A 26872-nucleotide genomic window follows, 5' to 3' on the forward strand; every position below is an offset into this window, starting at 1 on the left:
TGCAGGGTCTTTCCAATATGTGGTGCTGAGCTGTGTCTACATTGGCTGGGTGTGTGACGGACTCGTTAGACTTGGCCCATGCATGCTGAGCGATGTCTCCACCTGCATCATTCGTGGCGTCCTTGGTGGTCACTGTACTTGTGTATGTAGACTGTTGCCATGACTTCATGTGTACATGTATTCTTTTAGGCGCTATGCATATGTATACTTCCAGCCTCGCACACATGTGGTACATGTACTGCAGGATCTTTGTGCACCTGATTGACATTTGTGGGCATTGGATCTGTGGGTACTCCACCCTTTTCTTTGCAGGGGCACTGCTGTGAGTGTTAGGCACCCACCACTCCTGCGTCTGGGCACTGCTGGGAGGACTCTGCACCCACCCCTCCTGCGTCTGGGCACTGCTGGGAGGACTCTGCACACACCACTCTTGTGTCTGGGCACTGCTGGGAGGACTCTGCACCCACCCCTCCTGTGTCTGGGCACTGCTGGGAGGACTCTGCACTCACCCCTCCTGTGTCTGGGCACTGCTGGGAGGACTCTGCACACACCACTCTCATGACTGGGCACTGCTGGGAGGACTCTACACCCACCCCTCCTGCGTCTGGGCACTGCTGGGAGGACTCTGCACCCACCCCTCCTGTGTCTGGGCACTGCTGGGAGGACTCTGCACCCACCCCTCCTGTGTGTGGGCACTGCTGGGAGGACTCAGCACACACCACTCTTGTGACTGGGCACTGCTGGGAGTGATAGGCACACACCCCTCCTGTGACTGGGCACTGCTGGGGGGACTCTGCACCCACCCCTCCTGCGTCTGGGCACTGCTGGGAGAACTCTGCAACCACCCCTCCTGTGACTGGGCACTGCTGGGAGGACTCTACACCCACCCCTCCTGTCTCTGGGCACTGCTGGGAGTGATAGGCACCCATCCCTCCTGTGTCTGGGCACTGCTGGGAGGACTCTGCACCCACCCCTCCTGTGTCTGGGCACTGCTGGGAGGACTCTGCACCCACCCCTCCTGTGTGTGGGCACTGCTGGGAGGACTCTACACCCACCCCTCCTGTCTCTGGGCACTGCTGGGAGTGATAGGCACACACCCCTCCTGTTTCTGGGCACTGCTGGGAGGACTCTGCACACACCCCTCCTGTGTCTGGGCACTGCTGGTAGGACTCTACACCCACCCCTCCTGCGTCTGGGCACTGCTGGGAGGACTCTGCACCCACCCCTCCTGTGTCTGGGCACTGCTGGGAGGACTCTGCACCCACCCCTCCTGTGTGTGGGCACTGCTGGGACGACTCTGCACACACCACTCTTGTGACTGGGCACTGCTGGGAGTGATAGGCACCCACCCCTCCTGTGACTGGGCACTGCTGGGAGGACTCTACACCCACCCCTCCTGTCTCTGGGCACTGCTGGGAGTGATAGGCACCCATCCCTCCTGTGTCTGGGCACTGCTGGGAGGACTCTGCACCCACCCCTCCTGTGTCTGGGCACTGCTGGGAGGACTCTGCACCCACCCCTCCTGTGTGTGGGCACTGCTGGGAGGACTCTACACCCACCCCTCCTGTCTCTGGGCACTGCTGGGAGTGATAGGCACACACCCCTCCTGTTTCTGGGCACTGCTGGGGGGACTCTGCACCCACCCCTCCTGCATCTGGGCACTGCTGGGAGGACTCTGCACCCACCCCTCCTGTGACTGGGCACTGCTGGGAGGACTCTACACCCACCCCTCCTGTGTCTGGGCACTGCTGGGAGTGATAGGCACCCATCCCTCCTGTGTCTGGGCACTGCTGGGAGGACTCTGCACACACCACTCTTGTGTCTGGGCACTGCTGGGAGGACTCTGCACCCACCCCTCCTGCGTCTGGGCACTGCTGGGAGCACTCTGCGCCCACCCCTCCTGTGTCTGGGCACTGCTGGGAGGACTCTGCACACACCACTCTTGTGTCTGGGCACTGCTGGGAGGACTCTGCACCCACCCCTCCTGCGTCTGGGCACTGCTGGGAGGACTCTGCACCCACCCCTCCTGTGTCTGGGCACTGCTGGGAGGACTCTGCACACACCACTCTTGTGACTGGGCACTGCTGGGAGGACTCTGCACCCACCCCTCCTGTGTCTGGGCACTGCTGGGAGGACTCTACACCCACCCCTCCTGTCTCTGGGCTCTACTGGGAGTGATAGGCACACACCCCTCCTGTGTCTGGGCACTGCTGGGGGGACTCTTCACCCACCCCTCCTGCGTCTGGGCACTGCTGGGAGGACTCTGCACCCACCCCTCCTGTGCCTGGGCACTGCTGGGAGGACTCTACACCCACCCCTCCTGTGACTGGGCACTGCTGGGAGGACTCTGCACACACCCCTCCTATTTCAGGATATGTACGCTTAGAACATACACGGGTGTGGGTTCGCTACATGCATACGAGGTGGGGGTACAGTCCGTACATACACTGTTGGGGTGGGGGTACGCTCCATACGTACGCGGGTGAGGGTACAGGTCGTACTTACACTGTTGGGGTGGGGGTACGCTCCATACGTACGCGGGTGAGGGTACGGGCCGTACTTACACTGTTGGGGTGGGGGTACGCTCCATACGTACGCGGGTGAGGGTACGCGTCGTACTTACACTGTTGGGGTGGGGGTACGCTCCATACGTACGCGGGTGAGGGTACAGGTCGTACTTACACTGTTGGGGTGGGGGTACGCTCCATACGTATGCGGGTGAGGGTACGGGTCGTACTTACACTGTTGGGGTGGGGGGTACGCTCCATACATACGCGGGTGAGGGTACGGGTCGTATTTACACTGTTGGGGTGGGGGTACGCTCCATACGTACGTGGGTGAGGGAACGGGTCGTACTTACACTGTTGGGGTGGGGGTACGCTCCATACGTACGCGGGTGAGGGTACGGGTCGTACTTACACTGTTGGGGTGGGGGTACGCTCCATACGTACACGGGTGAGGGTACGGGTCGTACTTACACTGTTGTGGTGGGGGCACGCTCCATGCATACGGGGGTGGGGGTACGGTCCGTACATATCCGTCCCCACGCTATGTGATGCTTGTGCGGGCCGTACCCAGGCCTTTGCCACGTGGGTACAGCCCTCCCGCCATTGTTGGGATGACGTAGGTGTGGGCGTGGTACGACTCGTACCCACGCTCTTAAGGCGTGGGTGCGGGACGTACCTTTATTGTTGTGTTGCCGGTTCGCGTCGTGAAGCACTTCCGTTGTGGCGGACGCTGGCTTTGCTGGACACGCCCCCACCCCCTTGTAGTGACCAGGGCCTGGGGGTCAGGTATGTCCAGGGCATGTGTGCTGTGTGACTTTGGTGGGGGTTTTGTGGCCTGCCCCTGGTCCTGCCCCCCCCCTTTCCTCCCTCCCTTTGTTGTTCTGACCTTCTGCGGCGTCTGCGTCGTAACCTGTAGAGGAGGTCGACTGCTATGAGGGCCGGGATGACACGTAGGTTCGGTTCCATGTCTGTCCGTCGCGTGCAGGTACTCCTTGTTCGCGTCGTCCTGATTTCCCGGCAGTTTTTGGCTGCCTGAAAATATTCACCGTGCGGGATGACGTCGGTGCGAATCGTAATTCCTGGTTCGTGAATGGTAGGATGCGTGCGTTCCGACGTCACATCGGCGCTTTCCCGGATCACATTTGTATGTTTATTTTCGTCGGTCGGGGTTTTGCACGATTCGTACGGAAATGGGATTTCCGTGCAAATCGTAATTCCATGTTTGTATATTTTTTCGACCGGGTACGCGTCGGACGGAGAATATGCTCCGTCCGACGGTTCGTACCCGGTTTTTACCGGATCGTGATCGGCACCAAAATGGGGAAATTTGCATGCACATTGGTGAAATGACACCAAAGTTATAGGCAAGTCCAAAAATTATTTTCCTATGGAAACTAGGTCCTAACTATCGCTACCTAATGGCGACTGCTAGTAGGTAATATCTATACACACACACACACACACACACAGTGATAACACACAAACATATATGATAAAGTACCCGCACTGCACATCATAACAATATTCCAAGTCACAGAGTAGTTCTATGACCATGTAGATGAAGGCGGCTGAAGGTGACTCGCAATATTCCTATATTTTTTGCCAGGAGGTTCTTATTATACAAGATCACACCGTAACCCTTCTTATAAACCACATTTATCCTTTGTGTTGTGCTATATTATATGAAAGAGTTTGGATGTTTGTAAACATGGAAAAAATAGAATCTGTAGTGCAAAATTAAATACACTGAAAGGCAGTTAGAAATTTGTTGCAAAAATATTTTAGAATCATTTAATGTAAGTCAGATTTTTAATGGTGTTCTTGCTCAGAATATGTAATATCTAGCAGAGAGGTTTTATCTTGCCCATAGTTACCTAATTCATGGAAAAATATATATGTTGTAATAAGTATCTCCTTTCTGCTTATCACTGTTCATCTACAAATACAGAACAGAAGAAGGAAAATCCAAGTTTTGTTTTAATTTTTAAAGTGTAACTTTAATTGATCTCTGTGATCTGCCTATCCCCTTCGGCTGATCCTTTGGCAGCAGGCATTTTGGCGGCATAACTCAACTGTATTAAGTTATTACAGTTGAGCAGCTACATAATTTCTTTATCACAGGTGACTATTGATGCCACAAGTCTTCTATTTTGAGGAAATAAGAGATGAGCTTTCATATGGCGCTTGCATTCTCCCATGTACTAAAAAGTCAGATGGGCTGTGAAGGGTTTACTCACAAGTCATTTCACATCAAAAGGCTCTGTAAGTTTGTGCAGGAATAAATCAGTGATGCTGTCTGTGTTTCCTTTCATACAACAGATGTTAGCCATCACTCAATGTAATATTGAATTAATTATGCGTCCTATTGAGGTGTGCTAACCAACTTTCTAATCTTTCAGGTTGTTCAGAACGTCAGCCTGAGTGGAGATACCGTGCTTTCAACGAGGAAGATTTTTTCTTCCAGTGTGCCCTGCTATCTTCCAACCCCAAAAATATTTTTAACGCTTCATCATCCTATATTAAAGACGTGGAATGGTTCAGAGTACAAGAAGATAACAATGTGGTAAGGATAGACTTTACAAGAGAAACAAACATCAAACAAAATGGAGATTCTCTGCAGTTTTCACCAATAGGAACTAAGGATTCTGGGACATACATCTGTACTGTAAGGTATGTTTTTTATTCATAAAAATAATAAATATTTAGAGAATTTGGACTTCCATCATATGCTCACTGTGTTTAACATCCAGGTTTTTAGAAGCAAGTTAGCACTTTCAGCTCAGCACCTGCACTGCTCTTTTATCATGTCACCACACTTTCTTCAATTAGACTATCATTAGTTGAGTACGATTAAAGCACTCTCTTGGCCACACATTCATCTGCATCCCCAAACATGCCTGAAATATAACAACCAAGTAGGCCCATGGGAGCACCACGCATGCCTGGGCATTTGCTACTGAGATCTTTTCTGTTGGCATCTAACTGAGCTCTAAGACAATTGGGCTGCATAAGGTCTGTTAGCCCACTTCCTACTCAGAGCTGTGCATACCATAAACTCAGAGTTTAAATCCAGACAGGGCTGACTTATAAGTTCTCTTGTCAGAGCTCTTAAATGTGAGGACCATTGAGAAGGGTTAGAATTAATACCTCGAATACCTTGATTATACATTGTAGGAAAATGGCACCGCTTTGGCTAAAATTCATCCAAGTGCAAAATTTAAAGCATCTCAAGTTCTTTCTTCAGGCACGCAAAACTCAGAGTCATATATAATGTTGCATGAGTCATGTTTTATGCACACTTATAGGATGACAAATATGATTTTATCACCCTATAAGTACTTGGATTTCATGATTGGAGCTGCAGCTACCTGGATCTTGAAGAAACCCTACTGATGGTTTGGGATATACTCATTAGCAATTTAATTCTGTTAGGAAATGTAGTTCCCTATCTAGCACCTATTCTGCATCTGGGTTGACACTACAAACTCACTGCGATATAATGAATTGCATTTTTGGTGAGAGCTCTGACTCATTTAGTGGACATCCATTCTGTTCATGTGTGAATTCCATAGATTTACTTGTATACATTCATCTGTATTTACATTTTGTTTAGAGGTGTGCCACTGCGGTGGCACTACTTCCACCACTGGGTTGACTCTATAGATTGAATGTGATATAATCACCTTTATATTTGCTGGGATCCCCACCTCTCTGAATCTTACTCAGACATCTCCTTGGTGAATCCCATTGTTTTTTTTGTTCAATATTATTTGCATTTACATGTCATTAGGAGCTATACCCCTTTGAGTAGCACCTATTTTGCTCTGTTACAAACATGTAGATCGATTAAGCATAGTCATATCTATTCAATGAAGTACTGAATCTCCGTTGTTCATTAAAACAACACATCTGGCTCAACCTGTGCCTTCCTCATCTAAATATATAGCTGTATGGGTGAACTACAGACAGACCAACAAATCCATTGATCCACTCAAGAACCAGAACTGGTAGGCATTGCATGCCTAATTAGGCAGTGGTGCAAAAGTGTCCCAGCTTAGTCCAAGAAATAATTTGAGTCTATCACCCTCTGTCATCTGACAAAAATATTTTTTATTCTCAATAAAACATCCTTCAAAATCTAATTTACAGCATCTCTTGAAAGTGGGTTTTAAATAAAGTCATTCAAAGTTCATTATGATTTCATCACATATAGGTAATGCATGCCTCTTTATATAGGCACATGTCATCACTCCATCTTCAGGAGTGTAATCCATTTGGTAGCAATTACTAGGCTCTGGGTACAGACCAGGATATGTATATTTGGTAAAAAATGTGTATTTATTAGCACCATTCTTCAAATAGTTGTGAGCAATCTTGTGTTAAACGTGATTTGGGTATAACTCAACCAACTGAAAAAGAAGACCGAAAGATAATTCTTTAGGCTAAAATGAAAATAGGATAGTACCACATAACTGTGAAAGTTCTTAAAATGAATGGCCCACTGTCTTGAACTGTATTCCCATAGTATACCGCTTTGAATAATTAATTTCAAGTCAACACAGCAGTGTCTGACTCCAGTGCCATAGTAAATGTTGTACTCTTTGATGGCTTCTAAGTCATTTCTCTATTGCTGTGTCCTTTGTAACTGTGCCTCCCTGAACATGGCCCTGAGATGCACCTAAACCCACATGCATTGAACTGTTATGATGACAACATAGCCTGCTCCCTATTCCTCTCCCCTCCATTTGACCTATTCAGCTCAGGAACCCAGCAGACCTCATAATCTTAACAATTCCTACTTTGAATGTGTTCTCATCCTATCATCCCTCAAACCTTCCCTACCTCACTCATGTACTAACATGCACACCCCATTCTTTTTGGCCTCTAATACCCTTATTCTTCTACCCCCTCTTGCAATCCCCATCTTCTCTAGCTGTTACTTCACCCATCAGCCTTTAACTGATCAAACATGTCTGCGATACAACCAGTTGTCTCCTATTTTGGTTCTCTCTCCATACAGCAATCATCCTTGAAGAACACTTACACCTAGTCAGAATCCACCCAAGTCCCACATGTCACCTTGATACTCCCCATCTCTCACCATTGCTATTGTCATAACTCTGTTCCCTAAATCTCGTATACATTATTGCTCTCTCCCCCACACTACTTTCTCTTTAGGTACACATATGCTCTAACCCACCAAATTCACCACTCTAAATTGATGCAAACTCTGTTTTTCCTCCTCTCAGGGATGTCTTAATTAACATAATGGACATTGTTAATGTTTTACCTACCACCTGTTAATCTCGTTTTATTCACCATCACTTTGGCTTTCCTTAGCTCCCTCTCCAACATGTCAACCCCTTGACTTTGTCTCAAACATTCCTCCTTCTTCTCTCCCCTGATTTTTTCTTCCCCCGTACTGTGCTTATGTCACATTTGGTTTGCGAATATGCCTTGTATATGTATTTTCAGTTCTCTCCAAAACACTTGAATGCATTTAGGTGCAGTGGTGCTATGGAAAAATACTGAAATTATATAAATACAATACTATACCAAGCCAGGACTGCCAGCCCCCCATCTGACTCATCACCATTCTCATCTACTGACTAACCATGACCTTACCTTATCATGCCCAATCCTGTCAGCCTCTTCTAGTTATACCCACAGAAATCATGCTGAAGCCCTCAAATTACTCCTGGCCCATCCTGGCCACCCTCTGGTGTTCTACCCCTAAAACTGGCAAATCTTTATTACCCTTACTTGACCTTCATTTCTTATTGTCTTATCCCTATCTCCTGTCACAAACAAGATCCCTTTGAGCTCCTATTTAAAGCATACGGGTACTCACAGTTTTCATGCATACACCATTCAAAATCATCAGTAATCGTAAGAAACCAAAAAAAAAGATAATATAAAACGATATTTTTATTATATTGTTGTATATAGATATTTCTGATATAAAAGGCTGTGTGTCACTTGAGCACCCAAGCATCACCTGGGGTCATTAAGAATAAGGACAATATGAAATTGGGTTGACCTCAAATTATTTGGTTGTAAGACTTGGTGTGCCAATGGAATAATATTGGGTCTTCTGTTTCCAACAGTTATCACAGTCTTTTAGATTATGTTTTTTTAATATAATTGTGATTCAATCTGAACATTTGTGGTATATTCTGGATTTTTTTTAATTAATTTATTGTGTATACATTTTTTGGGTTTTATATCAGAAATATCTATATACAACAATATAATAAAAATATCGTTTTATATATCAGTTTATTAAGCAATGGGACCTACTCAGTACTTGAGTTTTAAATCAATTAAATGTTGAATAGTTTTATTAGAGAGATTCAAATAAGCAGTACCGAGTCTAAGCCATGGAGGCTCTCAAATGCAAAGTTATACACAGTATATAAAAATCGAGAAATATTGAGCCAGATGTACGACCATTGGCTTTTGCGACTCGCAAATTGCGAAAAATTGCGACTCGCAATTTTCGAGTCGCAAAAGCCAATCTACCACAGTGTCAGAGACACTGTTAGCGAATCCCAATGGGGTCGCAAAATGCAAGGCTCATGAATATTACTTAGCCACTCGCAATTTGTGACGCCATTGGGAATGATGGCCATCCCAGGGATGGTGGCCTGTTGGGCTCAGCAGACCTCCATGTCTGGGACTGCTTTTAATAAAGCAGTTTTTTGGGGGTTTTTTTGCAGCCTGTTTCCCTTAAAGGAAAACAGGATGCATTACAAAAAAAAAAATGTTTTTGTTTCTATTTTTTAAGGGCAGGCAGTGGTCCCTGGGACCATGCCTCCCATTAAAATATATTTTTCCATGCATTCCTAAAGGGGAAAGGGTCACCTGGGGGCTTTTTCTCGTTTGCAAATTCTTTACCACCTACTTGAAGTAGGTCATAAATTGTGAATGTTGTGCGACCGCGACTGCGGTCTCAAAACAGTCATACATAGGGCTCAGACTCGCAATAGGAAGAGACGCCCTTGAAACGCCACTTCCTAATAGCAAATCGCAAATCCTAATCCTAAATCTCAACTCGCTAATTATGGTTTGCACATGGCCCTTAGTTATTTTTGCACACGCAGACGGGTCAATAGACAGTAAAATCTGAAAAAATGTGTTTAGCATCAGTAGTAGAACAGGGAAGTTCTGGCTCATCCCCAAAATCAAACAGTTCATATGCACAATTCTTGCAAAGAAAATTAGTAAAATGACAAAATCATTGTGTGTGCAAAAGAATCAGTTATTTGATAAATCAGAACCCTAGAATAATATTTGTTATTAACATTACAAATAAGCACCGTACCAATTCTAAAAAACGTTTTTAGCACCCTCTATGCTAATCTCATCAGGCGATGTTCGCACCAATCTGAAACACTTAGACAATAAAAATCTTTCATCAAATGAATAGACTAGTGGTCACAGCGTAAGGTAGCGGAAGGACCTTGACAAACATTATAAGTCATAGGGAACAGGGCCATGGGGCATAAAGGGGCTACTGGACCCAACCTTGGTGGTTGAGGCCTTTTACTCCTGATATCACAGGGCCTGACCTACTATGGATCCCGGTCAACTGGGCCAAGTACCCCTTCTGCACTTGACTCTCAGTTGTAGCTATGGATGAGCGGTCAAGGCTCCCTCGGGTGGGGGTTATGGATACAGGTCAATAAACAGCACTCTGTAAGAAAAAGGTATCAATGTCCAGTCAAATACTTGCTTTTCTAAGGAAAAAATGTATTTTATTTGTAACTCTACACATAGGAATACAACATTCAGAAGCAACAACACAATCCCCCTTGAGGTCATGTCTCTAGTAGTGATCAGGCAAATCCTCGTCCCACCCTCCTTTATGTAACGTGTTTATTATAACACCCACTAGAAGACAATATTAGTGTCATTAAATTATGTCATCTTTTAATTGAAATTGATATATAAAACTGTTTGGTGTTAAAATATTAGATTCAATAAAACATGTTAGCCTTTTACATTAATATTTAACTCAATTAAAAAAATAATTAAATCCAACATTTAAATTAAAAATATAGATATATTTTAAAGAAATAAATGCATAGCTATTGATTAAATTACTGTTTAATAATATTTAAATATGAAAATGCCAGTGAAGGTGTTTTATAAAAAAGAATTGGTTAAAAATAAAATTCAAAATAATATTTTTGATGCTTTGCTTCGAACACGAAAGGCATTAACAAGAGGAAAGGTGTTTATTTCTCACTACAACATGCACTACATGTATGCTGCAGTGAACGGTGCACATCCAAAGCATGGGATGCTTCTGAGTTTGTCTAGACATAGGAATTTGTACAGGAAGGTTGTGCTTTCTGTACACGTCTTATGGTACATAGTAAACACTCACCTCTGCTCCATTGTGCATGGTCATGCATTGCACAAGACAGCATGTTTTTCGAGCAGTAGAACGCATGAAAGCATCAGCAGGCGAATGTTAGAAGATATGGCTTTGCTCTGTTTCCCTCCTGCACAGCTTTTACAAACAAGACTATTGGTCTACATAGCAATAGTTATCTTGACAATGAAATAGGTTATTCAGCACACGAATAACATAGTAGTCAGTGCATGACTGGTTACATCTAAACTTATGAAATTTGTAAATAGAGCTTAACAAACACCACATGCACTGTCATCAGCTGAAATTAAGATTGTATAACAATGTGCAAAATGAAAAATTATTCCCTGAGGCATAGGGTCAGACACAAATCAGTTTCTGTAGCAGACGAACTGCATTGTGTTCGTTTGTTACTAAGGATCTCTGGAGTCAAGAAAAAATCTTCTATTAAGCAGGGTGCAGAACCACAAGCTATTACTAGAGGGCTTGGAGTGAGGCGCCTGTCCTTGCTAGATTCAAGCTTCAATACCTGAGGCTGTTGGAGTCAGATAGGTGTTCTCGTTGAAATCAAGCTGATGTGGCCTAGGTCTACACTGGAGGTCCCTGGAGCCGGAAGTGATGTTTTCTTAATCAGGCTGCCTGGAGTCAGACACTTAATTTTTTGAAGCACAATGTAGTACCTTAGGCTTTACTAGAGACTGCTGGAGTCAGAAATATGTTGTTCCTCTAATCAGGCTGCAGCACCTTTTGAAATGATTTATGGTCTCACGGGTGTTAGGTACTGCCCCTTCAATTTCAGGACAACAGAGACCTGTGCACAGAACATTTGCAAAATGTTGACAGTGCTTTTGTTTTCGGCAGGCCAGATCACAGAGAGGATATAGCTTTAACAGAAGTTTCCTTCACAAGCCTCTCCTTTATGCACATATTCTGTTACATAATTAAATATGCTAATGTTGTTTCGTGACGATAATTATCATGGATCTAATTCAATTGTATATGGTCTGGATGTCACTCTAACATTGTGAGCTAATACCGGAACCATGTATGTACAAAGACAAGGAATAAAGGGAAAGGCAAAGAGCAGAAGAGAATGGAAAACAAAAAAGGTGTTGTATTGCATTGCTTGAACGAGAGAGAGCAGAACTTGTGCCATATCTTCAAAGAAATGGTGCAGTGTGCCTAGCGCCAAGACAGGCACCCTTGCGCCATAGTGCAAGGGTGTTTGCAGTACTGTCAGGAAGGGTTACTTTCCTGCACAAAAACTACCCATTCAGGCCATTTCCTCTTTCCATGTGTGCTGCAAAATGAGATAATGAGGAGAAATAAAGATCTTTCTCATTGTTGTGCCACCCTTAGGCAGGCGCACCATTTTGGTCCAAACTCACTTCTACATCTACAATTCTTTGTAGCTATGGGTTTGCATCAAATTTCATGGATGGATGCACAGGAACGCCCAGCACCACTATTGGAACGCCTCTCTGATACAAAGTAAGAGAAGGCAGTGCTGTGTACTGTTACAATTTTCTTTTCTTTTTTAAAAACAATGCAAATAGCCATTTATGCTACTTTGTAAATTCCCAAAAGAATTTTGCATCAGGTCTGCCATACAAAAGTAACACAAAGTGATGCAACCCCTCTGTAAATCTGGGTCTAAACCTGTACTGCCCTCTGCTAAGGTGGTACAAAAATGTGGTGAAAAATAGTTCTTTGATGTTATTAGTAAACTCATCCAATCAGTATGCTCTGTCTGGAATCAGACACATATCCCCTTCTTTTTGGAAGCCGGTTGCAGCACCTTGGAACATTACTAGAGTACCCTGGAGTCAAACACAGTTAAATTTCTGAAGTGGTGTGCAGTCCTCTAGGGTGTTGATAGAGATCCCTTGAGACAGAGGTCCAGGGAGAAGGGCATATGTACTTCTTGCAACCAAGCTGAAGCACCTTGTACATCTAGTCGTGATCTGTCCTCTAAAGTGGAAAGAAACAATGGTTAAAAGGTGACTGTACTCTCTCTTCTGCAGGCCATATCACAGAGAGGGTATGGCCCCAATTCAAGCTAATGCTTGATTGTGATGATAATAATTGTTATCATAGATTTATATGCACTATCCTATGTTTTCGAAATAGTTACGTTTACATTCTTGGCTTGTACCAGGAATTTGCATTAGTGTGTGGTGCACAAAAAGAAAGTTAGAGAACAGAACGTGTGGAGTGAGGACGAACAATAATTCACATGCATACCGTTTGGAAGCAAGACTTGATCTAAGAAGTTAAAAGAACCTTCTCAATTAATATATGTTGTGCAACATATGAATAATGCAGTGGGCATGATTGATTAAATTGTAGTCCCCTGACGTTTGTAAATATAGATTTTGAAAAAGCTACATTTATTGGTATCTGCTTAAAGTAAAATGGTAAAGCAGTGAGCAAAAACAGGAATTGGGGCTCACATACAAATCTTTCCAGTAGCAGGTAGTAGTACCCTAGGTCATTACTAGAGGACTCCAGTGTCAGTAACAGAGCTCCTCTGATGCAGGGTGCAGTACCATAAGTTAATTCTAGAGGTCACTGGTGTCATATAAAATCCTTTACTGCAGCATGCTGCAGTACCATAGGTCATTACTGGACATCCTCGGGTTCAGGCACAAAACCTTCCAATAGCAAGCTGTAGAACCTTAGGTCATTATTAGAGGACTCCCGTGTCAGTAACAGATCTTCTCTGATGCAGGTTGCAGTACCATAGATCATTACTCGACGTCCCTGGTGTCACACAAATCTTTTCTGAAACAGGCTGCAGTGCCTTAGGTCATTACACACAAGGTCAGAACAATAGAACAAAGTAGAACAAATGAATTCAATGAGCATTAGAAAGATAACTTGGTCTCGCCTTGATAATATAGTGCAATGGCATTTTATTTTTTATTGCAAGCATTTGAGAAGAGAAAAATAAAACATTCTTATGCCTACACGTGGTGACAGAGCACTTGCAATACAAAGTTTATATGTACAAATGACCACCACATGTAATTTTATTAGAACAGCATGGGGCCTCCTAGTTGGCAGGTTTATTTAGAACTGGTATAGAAATAACTTTAGCTTTTTAATCATATTCTATTGAGTGTTATATGTTACTATGATGAAAAGCAGTATTATTATAAAGGTAGACATGGAATGATTGTGATATGCATCCATCACAGAGATGTTTGTTTGTGGTTATTATGCAAGACAAGCAGAGCATCAATCTTTTATAGATATTTACATCCAGTAACAGCATCAGGAATAAGGAAAACATAATTGAAATGTGATTCTAGTTTTGACATTCATTTATGCAGGATGACTGACTCACTATAATAAAGTTGATCGCATCCTCTAAGATGTATTACTCCAGTCAAACCCATGATATTCCAAAGGCCCCCCCATATTTTGTCAAATTCCTTTGCAGATGCACGCTTTGCACCCGCCAATCACCCCACAACCAGCACCTATACTTTTTGTGACTCCGTTCCACAATCAACGAAAGTATCGGCCTATCACATTGTTGTGCTACATCCCTCTTCTCTACTATTAGTCCTTGCTTAATTGATTAATAAATAGTTTATATTCTATAGTTGCCTTCTGTGTACCCCATATCTCTTGCTAAATGGTGAGTGCATTTATTCGTAACGTTAATTCCAGTGCCATTTCCCTATTTGTTCTAAATTGTGCCCTGTAGGTTGCGATAATCGCAAAAAATAATCAAACTCCATATAGTGTGAATGAAAGCGCGTCTTTGTCAATAAGCCCAAAGACATAGATCACTTTCAGTTTACCCACATTTTCATAGTTGAACTTCAGCATGTCTGAGGCACTGCTTTTCTTGTCATCCTTACAATAGTCTTGTCTTTTGTGGTCACACCTCGTACACCCCTCGCTATCTTGGGCCATGATTTCAATGTATGCTTGAACTGCAAGAACTTAAATGTCTGGGGACACCATACATCTCCTAGTGTATAGAAACCTGTGTCTTCCCTCCCCTTAAATCCTACAAGACCACTCAACACCTGTAAGGTGGGACCCACCCACAATGGGTTTTTGGTTGTCAATTTACCTTTCCAGACTACTTCTCAGTGAGTTTCCTTCAAGTCTTCACCACCGCATTTGTACCTTGCAGTGTATTGTTTGTCCCGATATAATGCATGTGTGTAACATTTCCTGCCCATTGCATGCCTATCTATTCTCAAAGCGGCTTCATCCTACTGGACAAAGGCCATTTATCGCTGTTAATAACTGGATGGTGTCAGTATCTAAAGCATGGAAGAGCTATTCTGCCCTCAACTGTGCTTCTTTGTAGTATTGCCAGCGCCATTCTTAGGGTGCCCTGAGTAATGTTCTTATCATGTTGCCTAGTTTTTCAAAAAACCTGTCAGTTATCTCATGTGCAGTTTTTTGCAATATGTATGGCAATCACAAAAGTGTGTTCATCTTGTATAGAGCTGCAGGGCCTAGGATCTATCAGGGAAAGGGGTAGTTTTTTCCAATTTAAATCCCCCACACTCATGTAGCCAAGAATCCCAAAGAAATTGCATTTAGGAAAATGTAGCAGTGCCCCTGTTGTAAACAGAAACAGTAAGAATGTTAACCTATTATCGCGCCTCAAAGTACTGTATTACTTGCACCTTGCACATGAATCCTTTTTAATTACTTTTAACTAGTTTTATGCTGGTTTAAACGCTGCGATTACTGTAAAAACTCCTGTAAACCTTACTTGCTACTCGTAGGAGCTGCCCTGCACCCCGGTCCGTTGCGGCAAGTGCCGATCATACGGAGGGTGGACCTTGGGCTCGACTCCTCCCCCTCCCCCCACCACTTCCGGGGCCTTGGGGTTAAAAGCAATGTTTTGGCGAGCGCGCAGCGGACGCAGGTGATGCTGCTAGCGGTGTGAATCGCGCCTCAAAGTACTGTATTACTTGCACCTTGCACATGAATCCTTTTTAATTATTTTTAACTAGTTTTATGCTGGTTTAAATGCTGCGATTACTGTAAAAACTCCTCTAAACCTTACTTGCTACTCGTAGGAGCTGCCCTGCACCCCGGTCCGTTGCGGCAAGTGCCGATCATACCGAGGGTGGACCTTGGGCTCGACTCCTCCCCCTCCCCCCACCACTTCCGGGGCCTTGGGGTTAAAAGCAATGTTTTGGCGAGCGCGCAGCGGACACAGGTGATGCTGCTAGCGGTGTGAATCGCGCCTCAAAGTACTGTATTACTTGCACCTTGCACATGAATCCTTTTTAATTATTTTTAACTAGTTTTATGCTGGTTTAAACGCTGCGATTACTGTAAAAACTCCTGTAAACCTTACTTGCTACTCGTAGGAGCTGCCCTGCACCCCGGTCCGTTGCGGCAAGTGCCGATCATACGGAGGGTGGACCTTGGGCTCGACTCCTCCCCCTCCCCCCACCACTTCCGGGGCCTTGGGGTTAAAAGCAATGTTTTGGTGAGCGCGCAGCGGACGCGCGCAGCGGGCGCGCCGGTGGCGCGCCGAAGGCGCGCCTAAGGCAAGCCCGTCTGCGCCCGTCCGCGACCTGCTGGGACCCGGGGCCACAAAACTTGGCTCTCATGATATCCATAGTGGGACTTACAGCTCGGCGGCCCTACACAGTATAGGTAGGATTGTCACTTCTCAGTGCCCCCACATTTTTGCGCCGTTAGAACTACCCGCCCGCTGTCCAGGGTGCAAGCACTCATTCCGCAAACCCCTGTTAGCCACAACACAAACGTACCGCATGTACATGTTAAACTGCCGCTCCTTGCCCAAACACAGTGCACAGATTGCCATGCTGCTTGAAGAACATAAGCCTGACGCGGTATTTCTGACAGAAACGTGGCTCACTGTCCACTCTGAACCAGACGTAGTTCAAGCCTTACCCGTAGGATATTATATCCTTAGAGCAGATAGACCGTTAGGGAGAGGCGGAGGTCTGGCGATCATTCTGAAGAGCCAGTACCGATGTCATACCACAGCAGAGATTACTATTCCTGAATGTGAGAGCATAGCCTTCTGCATAGAGTTTAACGCCAACAACACCTTCTCTGGTACCTTGATATACCGCCCCCCGGAACCTGTAAAAGAGTTTCATAGGTCTCTTCCTGAGACCATAGCGGGAAGAATTCTCTCTGCCGCCAACTACACGATCTTAGGAGACCTTAATCTCCATTTCAACTCCCCCTCAGACCACATTGCTCAGGACTTACTAGATGATCTTGAAGCCCTCCAACTGTCCCAACTGGTTGCTGCCCCGACCCATGAAAAAGGAAATTTACTCGACCCCATATTCAGTAACTGTCCGGATTTAATTGCCGATCAACCCATCCCTCTCCCATGGTCGGACCATTTTTTGGTCCCTTTTACCTGGGTCAAACACAAAACCCCCCAGCTCCCTCCTCAAGTTTCCTCTAGGAGGAACTGGTCCAAACTTCCTTTGGAGTCCTGGCTGCTCAAACTAGACTCCACCCTCCCTTCACCTGGCCCAGATCCTAATGTGGCCAACTCCCACTACGAAAACTGGATCACCCATTCGTTAGACTCGATCCTCCCGATTCGCAAATCCGCGTCTAATAGATTACAGAAATCTGCCCGCTGGTTTTCTGACTCTCTAAAACAACTAAAACGCCTCTGCAGGCAACGAGAGCGAGCCTGGTGCCTAGATTTCCTCCCAGACAAAAAGGCCTCCTACAAAGAGGCGGTCAAAGCCTATAAACAAGGGATCAAAACGGCCCAGGCAACTTATTATTCTGAGAGAATTTTAGAAGCTAAATCTAATCCTAAGGAAATTTTCCAGATCATAAAACACTGTTCCATCGCCAATACGGCACCCCCACCCAACAAAATCAAGGATCAATGCAACGAGCTTGCGGATTTTTTTCATAATAAAGTCACAAAAATTTACTCCACCTTCCCCACCTCAGACATAACCCTGGATATACTTCACTCTTCCCCCCCTAAAGCACCTCGGCACCCAGATCAGCCTTCCCTTGAGCATTTTGCTCCGCTGGACCTTGACACTCTAAGCAAGGTGGCACGACAAGTAAAATCTGGCTCCCCCCGTGATCCCGCCCCTCCAGAAATTCTATTACAGGCAAGCCCAGCCACTCTGCCTGTCATCCGGGATCTTTTAAATACTTCTATTTCTGCATGCTCAGTCCCCACAGTGTGGAAGCAGGCCATGGTACGGGCGCTGCTGAAGAAGCCCAGCCTGGACCCAAACGACTATTCCAACTACCGTCCCATTTCACTTCTCCCTTGGACCAGCAAGGTGTTAGAGAAGCATATAAACGCGCAGCTAGTCCAGTTTCTGGAGGACCACTCCCTACTACACACATCCCAGACAGGCTTTAGACCAAAGCATGGGACCGAAACCGCCTTGCTAGCCGTCACCGAAGAAACTCGAAGGATACTGGACCAGGGAGGATCAGTGGCAGTGATCCTCCTTGATCTAAGTGCCGCCTTCGATACGGTCAGCTATACCACTCTGCTTGACCGTCTCCATAACATCGGAGTTTCAGGTGACGCTTTAAGATGGTTCGATTCCTTTTTGTCTGGGAGGTCGTTTCAGATCTTCGACGGAGAGATGGTGTCCTCAAGTAAACCTCTGAGCTGCGGAGTACCACAGGGCTCTTCTCTGAGCCCTGTACTGTTCAACATATACATGAGGCCGCTGGCGGGTGTTGTCGAACCATATGGCATTAAAATTGTGTCATATGCCGACGACACCCAGCTTGTGGTCTCGTTGGCCACGAAGAACAATAGGCATTCTGCAGCCGACCTCCTGAACTGCCTGGTGGACGTCAAGGGATGGATGACCAACTCCTCCCTAAAACTAAACGGTGTTAAGATGGAGCTTCTGCTCCTAGGCCCTACCTCTCCCGTATCCTTCACTTCTCTGTGGCCCAGCGCTCTGGGCTCCCCTCCCACCCCCAAGGACAGTGTCAAAAGCCTGGGGGTGTGGCTGGATAATAAACTCTCCTTCTCTACTCAGGCCATAAAACTGTCTTCCACCTGCTTTGGCCTACTTAGGATCTTGAGGAAGGTTCTCCCGCTACTCCCCTTAGAGGCTAAAAAGGTGGCGGTACAAGGCCTCATCCAATCTCGTCTGGATTCGAACAATGCCTTATATGTAGGGGCACCGGAGATAACCCTCCGAAAACTGCAGGTCGTTCAAAATTGTGCAGCCCGCACATTGCTAGAAGTCCCGCGTACTCACTCAGCCAGACCTGCTCTGAAAACCCTTCACTGGCTGCCAGTGAGGCAGAGAGTTACCTTCAAGGCGCTGTGCTTGGCGCACCACGCCTTCTGGAAAACAGCCCCAGCCATCAACTCCGACCTTATCATTCCTTATCAACCTAACAGGAACCTTCGGTCGACGGAGGCGTTCCTTGCTGTTGTTCCCAGAGTGAAGCGAGCCAGGTCAGGGGGCAGGCTGTTCTCCTTGAACACCGCTAAACTCTGGAATGCCCTCCCAATCTCACTCCGATCCAACCCTGACCTCTTCTCATTTCGCAAAAATTTAAAGACCCTATTGTTCGCCAAATCCGACTCCTCCTAGTTTGCCTCTAGCTCACTCCCTGCTTCTATTCAGCGCTTGGACGCTTTCGGGTAGCAATCGCGCTTAACAAGTACTGTTACAATTACAAATTACAATTAATGCAAAATCCCTAGTAATAACAAAATTACTTTTTTCTTGGGAAGGCTAAAAAAAATAGACTAAGATGAGGAAGAGGGACAATGCTGCATTGTCACTTAGTTGATATTAGTATTAACACATCATAATTGTGGGGTCGGGCGGGTATATAATCCTGGGTATGGGACCACTGCATGCACTGTAGGAATCTGTGCTTGAGCCAGTGTTCAACAGTTTTAATCATGGCGGTTCTATTCTTACTTTCATCCTCATGAGGTTGATAAAATGAGTACCAATAAGTTGGCTTACAAGGCACATCTGTCATAGAGCACCAAAAGACCATTTTAGGTGAATAAGCACACTACAAATATGTGTTGTTAAATTATTTACTTAATCAATACCCTGTGCTTATTTAGCTTTTTCTTCTTTTAATGCACTTCAGTAAGGAACTACTTTGCCTCAAAATAATTCTGGATGTTGAGGAGAAAACCAACGCAAATTGTTCCAACTTTGGAGAAACTAAGCTTTACTTTTTCATTAAAATTGGAAAATCCCTTTATTGCCCATCACTGAACTGCTATAAAGATACACAGAGGTCGTCAGTGAAGTGGTATAAGGTAAACACTCAAAAGTACGTTCTATTGGTGATAATGCATGTTCGTGGTGTGATAATTATAACTTAAAATATTTTTTTCACTAATTTATTTATTAGGATGGGAACCTAATCGTACCAGATGAAACCAGACCTTCTCTTAAGATAAAGGAAAATGAAATTGTCTGGAACGAAATCTATGAAACGGATTCAGGCATCTATGCATGTGACTACATTCAATTTAAAAAAACAGACAAGTGGCTAGTGAGGTCGGTGGTTATCATACAGGCTATTGGTAAGTAGTATGTTAATTTTCAATGCTGTTCATTGTTGTTAGCTGCTGGTATGGAGTTAGTAAGGAAGCCCTGATTGGCTGATTTAGCATTGTATAAACAATCCTTGATAAATGGCCAGTAAGCACAATCTCTGCTATTCTTCTTCTCATCACAGAATCCTTAATAGTGAGAATACTCTAGCTTTGAACCAGGTACATTGGTTACTTCAGGAGCCTGAGTAAACAATTGACGCTGAAAAGACATGGAATAGGCAAAAGGAAGTAAAGAATGAAACCAGCTACTCAAAAACGTGTTAGAAATCTTGGACCAGAATGACAGTCTTGGCATGTTGTAAATATCTAATTCGCCTTGAGTTTCTGTTTGCAATCTTTTGGCCTAAAATGGTTGAAAAGAGTATGCTTGGATTAGGACCCCAGCTGGCTTATCCTCAGTCTGTCTAGAGGGAAATCTCGCCTAGGCAAGAGGGCAGCAGGTAAGCAGAGCAGCAGTTCCTTCAGAGCAGCAGTCCAGCAGAGTAGTCCTTCTTCCTGGCAAAGTATCCACAGGTCCAGAAGTTTTCCGAAGTGGTGATGTCTGAGTTCTCTCTTTTATACAAAGTTGTGTCTTTGAAGTGAAGAGAAGCTTCTAGAGGAATGCCTTTGAAGTCCACAGATGCCCTGCCTTCCCTGCCCTGGCTCCAGACTAAGTACAGGGGGCATGCAGCCCTTTGTGTAGAGATAGAACATAGCCTAGCCAAGCCCTTTCCTTCATTATTGAGCTCATAGCCCAAAAAGAGCACCGCCAAATGGGCAATGTGCGATTTTGCAAAATTTAACTTATACCTGTCGACTCTGACATTGTGTCATTCAACAAAGACACAATCTGTGCTGCGAATGCCCCAGGGCTATTCTTATACCCCAGAGGCAATTGTGTACATTTTTTCTGACTCCAGACAGCAGTGAATGCTGTCAAATCACAGCTCTCAGGTGCGAGATTGTGACTGTAGAAATCATTTGAAATATCAAGGGTGGATTTGTATTTTTTACAAACAAGGTTGTTCACCAGCACAGAGCTGTGAGTGTTCTGCACCGCAAAAGTGTGACAATGACTAGTTCAAATTTCGGTAATCCAATACAATCTGATATGAACCATCAGGTTTAGATACTGCAAAGAGAGGATTATTCATTGGAGATGTACATGATTCAATCACTCCTTGATACTCCAACTGCGTTAGAATATTCCAAACGGTAGCTTTCGCTTCATGTCTGATTATATATTGCGATTGTGGCTGTGGCATAGAGCGTAAAGGTATTTCATGAGCCGGTGAATCAACATCCCAACCCACCTGATTACGATACACCGCCGGGGCTTGGGCCAGAGCCTATTCATCTGCGAAAGCCTGTGCATGCTCTTCAGGGACATAACGCGGAAAACTCGGAAGTATCACATCTTCCCCTCTAGCAGCAGCTAACACACAGGGTGGAGGGCAGTCTGCCTCCGCTAACAAAATGTCGTACGAGGAGAATAAATTCTCCCAGAACACCGCCTTGATTGGATGTGGTATATCACCTTCAATTTGGAAAATAATGTCATAGAGTCTATCCGGAGGGGCAACCCGGGAATCAGTTGTTTCTACTGTTATGAATGTGTCAGTTGCTGTCGCCTTCAGACAGGGACGCAGAGCCTCCCGCACTATGGTAACCTCCACTGCGCTGTCGAGCAGAGTCACTGCCCATGTCCAATCCAGGAGTCGCGTTCTCACCGTCTGAGGCATACCTCGCTGTTAAAGTGGCAACTTTTTTCCTTTGAAACAGGGGTCGAAAATTAGGTAGATTCTCTTGTTTTCCTTTGACTTCAAACTGTCGAGGCTGATCTCGTCCCTGTGGTGCCACAATCTTGTCATTCCCCACCACCGATGTGAGAACCAGAAGCATCCTGTGAAGAACAAGGAGAACGTTGATCAGGGACTTGAAATCTATCAGGATACTTAATTTTCACGCGGTTGCGCAAGTCATAAGTACGCTCAGAAGACACAGGTGTCGGTGAACCAGCACGCGGACCTTGCTTCTGTTGTTGTTGCCCCCGCTTTTTATTTTTCCAGTTCGTTTTAGGAAAGAACGGACGCCCATCTTTATCAGTCTGGGCTTTTTGTTGTGTTTGTGTTTGAGTTTGCGTTTGAGTAAAAGGCTTAACTTTGTGACCAATGGTTTTATAAGCCTTTGCAAAAATCTTTAGTAATTCGCGTGGCTTGTCCACATCAGGGACAGCTTCCAAGCAGTTCACCACTTGAAAGCTTACTGCATCGCCCTTGACGTTGGCAAGGATCATATCAGCAACCACATCGAACACCCCCACCAGGCTCATCCCTAACTCTACAGCCACTTCGGCTCTGTGTTCATCTTGAATACGCTTAATCATGGAGGGGAGGACAGTCATGGAGGGAGTGCCAAAACACTTTGAATATACCGCTGCGAACACCTGACCCCAGGTGTTGCAATGAGCTAACTTGGGTAGTAGGTCTTTAGTCAAACTTATAGTCAAAATCCTTATTCCGTGGACGCTTGCCAAATTACTGAATTAACCATAACGGGACTGCTAGTTACACCACCAGGTCCTGCAGGGTGCGCAGCAATGCCAGGTGGTCCCACCTGGACGTTGCGCGTGATGTACCGAATAACAGCCCGATGTGCGTGTATTAAAGATGAATGTAATACTCAAAGGTCTCCAATTGCAAGAGTTAAATAACGTGGGTGTGGGGTGTACCCAGCCAAAACAGGCCAAGTGGCCCCATCTATAGATAAAGGACCTAAACGAACTGGTGATACTGGGTGAAGAAGGGCGCCATTAATCCAAATTTGGTGTTGCAAATCCGTAACCGGAACTTCTTGAGTCCTATTAGGCTGATAAGCATGAGGAAGGGCAGTGGCAGTGTATTCATGAAACAAATCTTCTGTTCCATCCACTGCCGGGAAGGTGATCCAAGAATAAAACACCTTGAAGCTTCCACAACAAATATAAGCTTCACACCCGTGTCAGGCACTCCATATTGAGCCAAATAGGCGGCTATGAAGCGGAACATCAACCACCATCAGGAAAAACAAAGATTAACAACCTAAAGCACAGCAGTGCAATAACGGCTTAAGAATAAAGGGAAAAAACCTTTTAAAAACTTCAAGCTTGAAAGAACCTATGAAAACATCAATATAGGAGGTTACACCATCACAGCTGTCACCGCAAACAGAACTGAGGGGATTAAGAGTCTCGCGGATAAGAACCAGACCAAACGTTGGCGGTGCCATGTTGCAGGGATTCTGCACATACACAGAACTATGCACAGGAAAACAGGACCTTAGTGAATAGGGGTGTACCAACCTACCACATTGGTACCCAAAATCCCAAACCGACTAGCTATAGTTTCTCATTCGCTCTCCTCTAAATATCACGGAGCTACAAATGATTAGACAACACAGAACACAACACTCCTGACTCTCTCAGGAATCGCGGGAGCAAGACATCTCTTTCGCTCACTCACTCGTACTTGTCCACAATGAGAATAGGCAGGGTCACTGAAATAATTTAAAATGTTTATTTTAACTATCGTGCTCTGCAATACAGTATACGTCCCATAAATAGCAGCAAAATGCATAAACTCAGCATAGTTAGCATTGTTACAATTCCATAGAATACAAAGGGAGAAGTCATCATATAAAGACTTGTGGAAAAAAGGACATTTAGGCCTGACCACCCTCCCCTTGACTAGATGAAGTTTATTTTATAAAAAGGACGATCTCTGGGCTTTGACAGCAGACCCCATACCTTAAAGCCTGGATGTAAAGGTTTTTATCATATGAACAGCAGAGCTCTTCTCCATGGAACAGCTTTATCCAAGTGTGTTAAAACAACATGCAACAACGTAGTATCAAAGCACAAGTCTTCAGTACTGCAGCTGTGTGTAGCATGTTATGTCTAGGTGCTAGGGACTGACCAGAACAGAATAACAAGGGGCATTGTTTATCGACCTTGCACATCATGTTTAGACTAAACTCCAGGAAAAGCAGAGAGCGCGAAAGAAGCCAGTTCTCATGTGAAAGGCACTAACAGAGTCTTGCAAAAACAAATTCATGTAGTAACGTGCGCAAAAGCAGCATCATGGCAGCAAAACTCATGCTAACTTAGCAATATGGACACTGTCCCTAAGGGCCATATAACATCCTAAGAACCATATAACAGTAAGTGAGGCTGGGACCAGCTCCTTCCTCCCATCCTGCCAGTGATGACTCATCCAGTCATATCTAAGCCCCCAAAGTGGTTGGCTATGAAAGAAGTGACCCGATTAGAAACACCCGGGTCACTCACGACCACCTCTCAGCCTTCCATACAAATGAACAGTCGGTCAGACAGCAGAGAATACAAACCAAAGTTATTTATTAGTATTGCGCTCAAGCGGAGTCCGGTCTGACCAGACTCCTTAGAAAACTGCTGAGGGAACTAACCCCGGTCCATAAGGTAAAGTTAGATATACATTTTCTTTTTTTTTTTTTTTTTTTTAAAAAACCTTTATTTAAAAATCAGGACACAGCTATTCAGCCGACAACCCGGAGGTTCGGCAGCATCGATAATTAGAAACAGTGATGCGTCCCCAGTACAGTACAAAGAGAAGTGCAAAGGTTCAATTTTAAGCAAACACAAAAAATCACAGCAAACCCCAGCAAGGCAAAAACACTAAAAACCCATGGTGAGAGCCCCCAGGGGAGGCCGGACCCCACTCATCTACCAGTTCCAGATAGTGTAAGGAGGAAGGAGGGGGACAGCAGAGGCCCAAATAGTTCATAAACCAGACTGTGCTGGAAAGAAGGTCAGGGGGAAAGCTGTTCCTCGGGAGGTTCCAGATCAGGGGCAAGACATATTCCCCCCCTGTATTGATTCCACCGCCCCCAGATGGCGTGCCACTTCCGGGGGCGGCCTCTAGAGCAATAGACCGTCTTCTCCCTAAACATGCTCCAGTCCATGTTCTCTTTCCACGCAGTCAGTGTGGGGGGCCCCGAGGAGCCCCACAATCGCGCGATATCCCTCTTAGCGACCATGTTACCCAGAGTCACCCATTGGGTCCGCGCCTCATCGAGGTCAGTGGGCCCCCAGACATTCAGGAGACAACACCGCGCCTCCGGCTGCACAGCAATGCCCGTCACCTCCCCCATAACTGCATGGACTCTCCTCCAGAATTCCACAATGACACCACACTCCCAAATGATGTGCAGGAAAGTACCCACCATACCACACCCCCTCCTGCACAGGCCGTCCTCCGAGAACCCCATGTGGACCAGCCTTGGCCCCGTCACATACACTCGGTGCAGTATTTTAAGCTGCACCAGCCTCAGACGCGACGGGATCGCAACCTCCCTAGGAGAAGAAACAGCTGACTGCCAGTCCTCATCATCCAACTCGAGGCCATCCCTAGTCCACTGGTCCCTCAGCCCCAGAAGCATATCCGCCCGGACGTTTATCAGTTTCTTATATATGAGCGAGATCGTGCTCTCGGGCATATGGCCATCAAGGACCCGGTCCTCCAAAGGAGAGGACTCAGGCACCTTCTCACCCTCCACGAGGACTGATCGGAGGGCGTGGCGCATCTGAATATACCTGAAATACTCGGAGGGCCCCAGCTCATACTCAGTCTGCAACTCCTCAAAGGACTTCACCTTCCCCTTATGCAGCACATCACCCACCCTGGAGATGCCAATCAGGTCCCACTTATCAAAGCCTTTTGAATGCCAAAGCCTTCCCAATCTCTCCGATTCAAACAACGGGCTAGCGAGGGTGAGCCTATCCTTCCAGCCCAGCGAGTCAGTTGCCATCTTCCACACCCGCACTGCCACACCGGTGGGCCCCGTGAGGGACGAGTCTAGGGACCGCGATTACAACGCCCTGTAGTAGTTACCACCACGCAGCAACCACCTGTCCATGGCATACCCAGGGCTGAGGGCAGGGCCATAAAGCCCATGATTGATCGCGCTCAGCTGTGTGGCCCAATAGTACCGTCGGATGTCTGGGCGCGCAATGCCCCCGTCGTACCATGGAAGCGTCAACTTTGCAATAGCAATTCGCGGCCGCCCATCCCACAGCAACGTCCGTTGGAGGCCTTCGACCTCCCGAAAGTATTTGGCCGGCACCCAATCCAAGGTATTCTGTAAGGCGTAGAGGAAGCGGGGAAGAGACATCATTTTGAACAGGGCCGCACGCCCAACGAGGGAGAGCGGCAGCCTCCGCCAACCTTCAACATCGCGCCTCAGGCGTGCCAGGGGGGGGAGCAGATTCTTCTCATAGCGCACAGCAGATTCCCTGGAGATAAAGATCCCCAAATACACGAAACCCTGCTGGGCGACCTGTATCGAACATGTTCTAGGGATCGGTGGAACCTCGCCACTAAGAACATACAAGTACGATTTGCTCCAATTGAT

At 45.8% G+C, this 26872-nt stretch overlaps 1 protein-coding gene across 1 annotated transcript in view; it reads left to right on the forward strand.

Moving 5' to 3' along the window:
* Positions 1 to 26872, forward strand: part of LOC146805375 (interleukin-18 receptor accessory protein-like) — a 227737-nt gene that overhangs the window by 64729 nt on the left and 136136 nt on the right. The window contains exons 2-4 of the mRNA XM_085620500.1: positions 4907 to 5177; positions 19990 to 20164; positions 20260 to 20434. Coding sequence (XP_085476626.1) covers positions 4907 to 5177; positions 19990 to 20164; positions 20260 to 20434 — 621 coding nt within the window. The remainder of the gene's footprint in view (positions 1 to 4906; positions 5178 to 19989; positions 20165 to 20259; positions 20435 to 26872) is intronic.

The sequence above is a fragment of the Triturus cristatus genome, chromosome 8, assembly GCF_964204655.1.
Source record: "Triturus cristatus chromosome 8, aTriCri1.1, whole genome shotgun sequence".
Lineage (NCBI taxonomy): Eukaryota > Metazoa > Chordata > Amphibia > Caudata > Salamandridae > Triturus > Triturus cristatus.